At 38.8% G+C, this 4,742-nt stretch overlaps 1 protein-coding gene across 1 annotated transcript; it reads right to left on the bottom strand.

Moving 5' to 3' along the window:
* Positions 1-288: 288 nt before the first annotated feature.
* On the bottom strand, positions 289-3,782 carry LOC137984727 (frizzled-1-like). Its single transcript, XM_068831987.1, has one exon. It carries the CDS (start codon positions 3,217-3,219, stop codon positions 1,573-1,575), a length of 1,647 nt encoding a protein of 548 aa, XP_068688088.1. The 5' UTR covers positions 3,220-3,782; the 3' UTR covers positions 289-1,572.
* Positions 3,783-4,742: the final 960 nt, after the last annotated feature.

The following is a 4,742-nucleotide window of genomic DNA, read 5'->3' as shown; positions in this document are numbered from 1 at the left end:
CAATTCACCAAACCCCTGTTGTTCAAAAGGTGGATAGCGCTATCCACCAGATAAGTCACTATCCATTGTATAGCACAATTGGTTTCGCTAATATTTATCCACTGGAAAGTGATTTATCCAGTGGATAGTGCTATCCATTGTTTGAACAGTACGGGCCAAGAAAAGACTCACCAGCCAAAGCACTGTTCATCTGGGAATAATTTTCTCGAACTATTGTGAACTTTAAATAGCACATCAGCCACTGAAATGGAAGAGGTTGTCAGTCAAAGAAATTAGGATGCGACACCATTGTTCACATTTTTTTAGTTTTTCACAGTGTATATCTGTTACATGATGCCAAGATCTTAACAGCACAATGCACATGAAAGCAAATGTCCTTAGTGGAGTGAACAATGAACAAAAAGATAACAAAGGACACCTCAAAAGTGTACAGGACAATACTTCATACTAATAACGCACACTTCAGAATCATTCAGAAAGCACAAGCTGTCTGTATTGCTACTCTAATCTGGTTTCAATAAAAATAGACTGCAGTCCATGTTATCAACATCTTTACACATGGACAACTCACAAGTTTGTGTGTTTAGCAGCTAAGTCATCTTATGCTGATAATATTATAATCCCCCAAAAAAGGATTTGTTCTGAAGTAAGCACTATGAATATTTGTGCAAAAGATGGAATTTTGTTGATATCCTGAAACACATCTACACCTTTCCTGCACAGACAAAATAAAATAATGTATTTTAAGCATGTTGTTAATTAAGCCACACTGATCTAAAATACAGATATTCTGTGTCAAGAAAACAACTCAATCAGAAACAGAGCGTCTAATCTTCTTGAAAATACAGATATAGGATTATTTTAAAGCATCTAAACAAAGAGCAATATTATTTGGTTAACGAGCTACTAAATACACTGTGTAAGAAATTAAGAGTAAAGAGTACACAAACATAATAAATGCGTAGCACATTTTTTCAAACAAAGAGGCATCCGAAGCGACAAATTGCAAAACACAGATCAAAATTACTTAGTTATCTTTTTTATCTCTCAACAAGCTGTAAGCTAAGGTTAAAACAGTGTTTTGAATTGAAATCTCTTTCGTTGGGAGAAGGACGCTTAAAAAACGGCAAAGACGACTAAGCACGCAATTTATGATTCACACGCAACTACGAAGTAGACTAATTAAAGAAAACACAAATGACAGTGGTCTAGAAGTATGACAAGAACTTGGCCAAAGAAACTGTGCTTCGCGGGAAGCCACTTGAGTGTATAGCAAAACGTGGCTTTGTGCACCGTAGTCAAACACTGTTCTTTTTTGTAATCACGCGATCTCAGAATAAATCCTCTTCTCTATAAAAACAGTTGATCTTGAAATTGTTATTAAATTCCCTTAATGAAAAGCGTCATGCCGAGATGAACGGAATTGCCATTCCATGTTCTTTGTGGTAAGGAGTAAATTTAATTCTCTGACGCTGTATTCCGACATCTTGGCCATTGATCTTCACATGGCGACGGGTAAATTGTTCTCCATCGCCTCCTTTTTGAGTGCTAATGCTTTGAGGATGTTATTAATCAAACTTGAGAGTTAGCTTTAAAGTTAAAGCCGAAAACTCTTTGCATCGTCGCAGCATAAAATTTACTCCAGGCATTGATAGTCTTCGTGGACCAAATCCAAAATCCTGATGTGATTCCCACGATCAAGAACATGAGATATTTAACCATAAAAACGGTAAAATCCGGTTGGTGATGAGCAATAGGGTATTTGGGACACGGCATGTCGCTCAGTTGTTCGATGCATCTCTGCTGATAAACCCATCCTTCGCGCCACGAAGCTTGCCACTTCTCCCGATTAGCTTGTTCATAAAACAAACATCCTATAACACAAACGGCCGGCACACTGTAGAGAATAGAGAACACACCGATTCGAATCATCAACTTCTCGATTTTCTCCCTTTTGCTGTAATCGTCTTTTAAAACAGACCTCACTCGAAACAATGACACAAATCCGGCCAAGAGAAATGTAGCGCCGACGAAAAAATACACAAACAGGGGCACCAAAACATAGCCTCGAAGTGCGCTGAGATCTGAAAGACCAACGAAGCATACCCCACTTAGCTCGTCACCATCGACTTTGGTCATCAGTAAGATTGCAATTGTTTTGACTGCAGGAATTGCCCAGGCTGCAAGATGAAAGAACTGAGCATTGGCCTCGATTGCTTCATGGCCCCATTTCAATCCTGCTGCAAGGAACCATGTCAATGTCAGAATTACCCACCAAATTGACGAAGCCATACTGAAGAAGTACAACAACATGAAAATCACCGTGCAACCTTCATGTTTTGTTCCTTGGACGAGAATCTTTACTCCATTATCCGATTCTGTGCAGGATATAGCGTCGCCAGCCGCGAACCCAATGATAAATGCGAGAGAAACCATAAAATAACATCCCGACAAGAAAATTATAGGCCTCTCTGGGTATCGGAACCTCCTCATGTCGATTAAGAAGGTTAAAATGGTAAATAGTGTTGAAATGGCACAGAGAATCGCCCATATTCCAGTCCAAAGGCGAGAGATCTTTCGTTCCTTTTCGTCGAAATAAATATTCTGGCATGTTGCTGCACATTTCTTTTCTCCGAAGAAACTGTACTGATCATTGTCCACCTTCTGACTCTCGGGACAACGAAACTTAACCATATTAACGTCGAATACTTCGGCGACCTCTGTTTCGTTTTCTGTGAAGTTGGGTTCCTCTGTTGGTATTCCATGGCCGTTACTCGATGTTGTGTTCTCGCCGACACATATTTCACCGCTCTCAAATTTCGGGAACTTCTCGCAACTCAATGATTCTGGCCAAGTAAATCCAAAACGTTCCATTAACTTTTCGCATCCTTCTCTGGCACTAGTACAAAGCTGTCGACAAGGTGGTACTGGAGTTTCCAAAACGGTGCAGATTGGAGCATAAACCGAGCAAAGAAAAAATGCTAAATACTCGGAACATTTAACTTTGACTAGAGGAAAAAACTGATGGACTTCCAGGGCAGCTTCCTCCTGAGTTCTATGTTTCAGCATATTTGGAAATATAGTTTTGTTGTACTGTAAATCCATGCATAAAGGTATCGTCACCGGTTCGCACATCATTTGGCTCAAACACGACGGAAAATAAACGCCTGAGACCGCTAAAAATAGAACAAACCGCAAGCCAAAGACTTGAGTGAACATCTTGTAACTTTATGACCAAAGTAAAGAATTTTACGTCTTGTTTCAAGCGAAAACTGCTCGTCTTTTCATCTGCGATCGAAAGACTACAATGCAATTCATGTCTGAAATGTCAATGAAATTAGCATACTCCCAAGCACAAGATATGATTGGCCGGCGGTACCACCAAAGAGTTCACGCAAGATTGAACGCATTTGTAATTGGTTCAAATAAAATGATATTTCTAATTACAAATTAAACAAAGTCCCCGATGTTGATAAGCGATCAGTTCCTGTGAACTTCGGTGTAATTTTTCATAGTACTTTATTCTCTTTAAAGCAACATTTGAAAAAATTTAATGATGCGTTGTTTATACAAGACTTATCTGAACCAGTGCGACGTTTTTCCGCCGATCTTTGTAGACATTACTACATTCGCAAATCCATATTGTTCTGGACAAGGATCTGCAGCAGCAGTACATTTTGTAGTTGACGTATCTCCAACCTGGAATTAAAAACGTGCGACATAAAACCTGCGGGGAGTGAATTGCTTTTGAGGGAGGAACGGCGTTTTCCTTTGATAAAACCTTTCTCTAGTGTAAATAAAGTCTTTGAACTTTGATATCACCCTGTTATCGGGCGGTCGATGGCACTCATTTCCTTATGGATCTAAAGGCTTTTGTTTTCATTGTGATGATATTTCCTGAGGCTTTGCGTTGCTCGCATTTTTGAACGTACCGGAGTTTTGCCAATCCTTTATTTATTTATTTTGTTTTATTGAAAAAGAGTAGTCCATTTTTTTACCCAAAAAGCTTTGATCTGCTAATATAGAGTTACTGCTTTAGATGAAAGGCAACTTACAGTCAACAAAATGCAACAGCTCTAATAACTGTCGCGAACGCAGATGAAGTAATTAGTTGCCCCTTCTCGCGACTGACGGTGAAAGGGAGTCACCTGTTAAAACTGATGAAAAAACATAATTCATTATTCAAAAAGAACACGTTTTTAGCTCAGTTTCTTAGTTTTAATCATTTAATTTTAAAAAGTTCTCTCCTTTTTCTTCAGATTAATATGTAGCAATTTTTACAGCGAGGTTTGGGTCCCATACAGCAAATTCTCACAAGGCCTCGTCTAGACTGCCAGTTCCTTCCTTCCTTCCTTTCCAATTTTAAACCATATTTATTGTTCCTAAAACCAGCCTTTAACATCATCTTGTCTTTTCTACGTTTGCGTTAAATTATTTTCAAGTTGTTACACGTGCTGGCGGCTGGTTTATGAGCAGCAAATATTGATTTCTTAAATATTGTAATGACAAACGAGCTATGATTATTACCGGGTTCACCCAAAAATTATTGTCAATTTCGAAAACCTGTTATCAGTTGCAATTATAATTATGTGGCGGCCAGACTTTTACGGATGCCCACGAGAAGAGCGCTAAACGTTGCGGTGAACCAAGGTATTGCACTTAATCCTTGCATGGATATGTTCACATGCCAAGGAAGTTACTAATTTAGTGATTGATAGTAATCAACAAATATTGACTTTTTT

This window comes from Montipora foliosa, chromosome 14 (assembly GCF_036669935.1).
Source record: "Montipora foliosa isolate CH-2021 chromosome 14, ASM3666993v2, whole genome shotgun sequence".
Taxonomy (NCBI): Eukaryota; Metazoa; Cnidaria; class Anthozoa; order Scleractinia; family Acroporidae; genus Montipora; species Montipora foliosa.
This window is presented reverse-complemented; position numbering and strand designations above follow the sequence as displayed.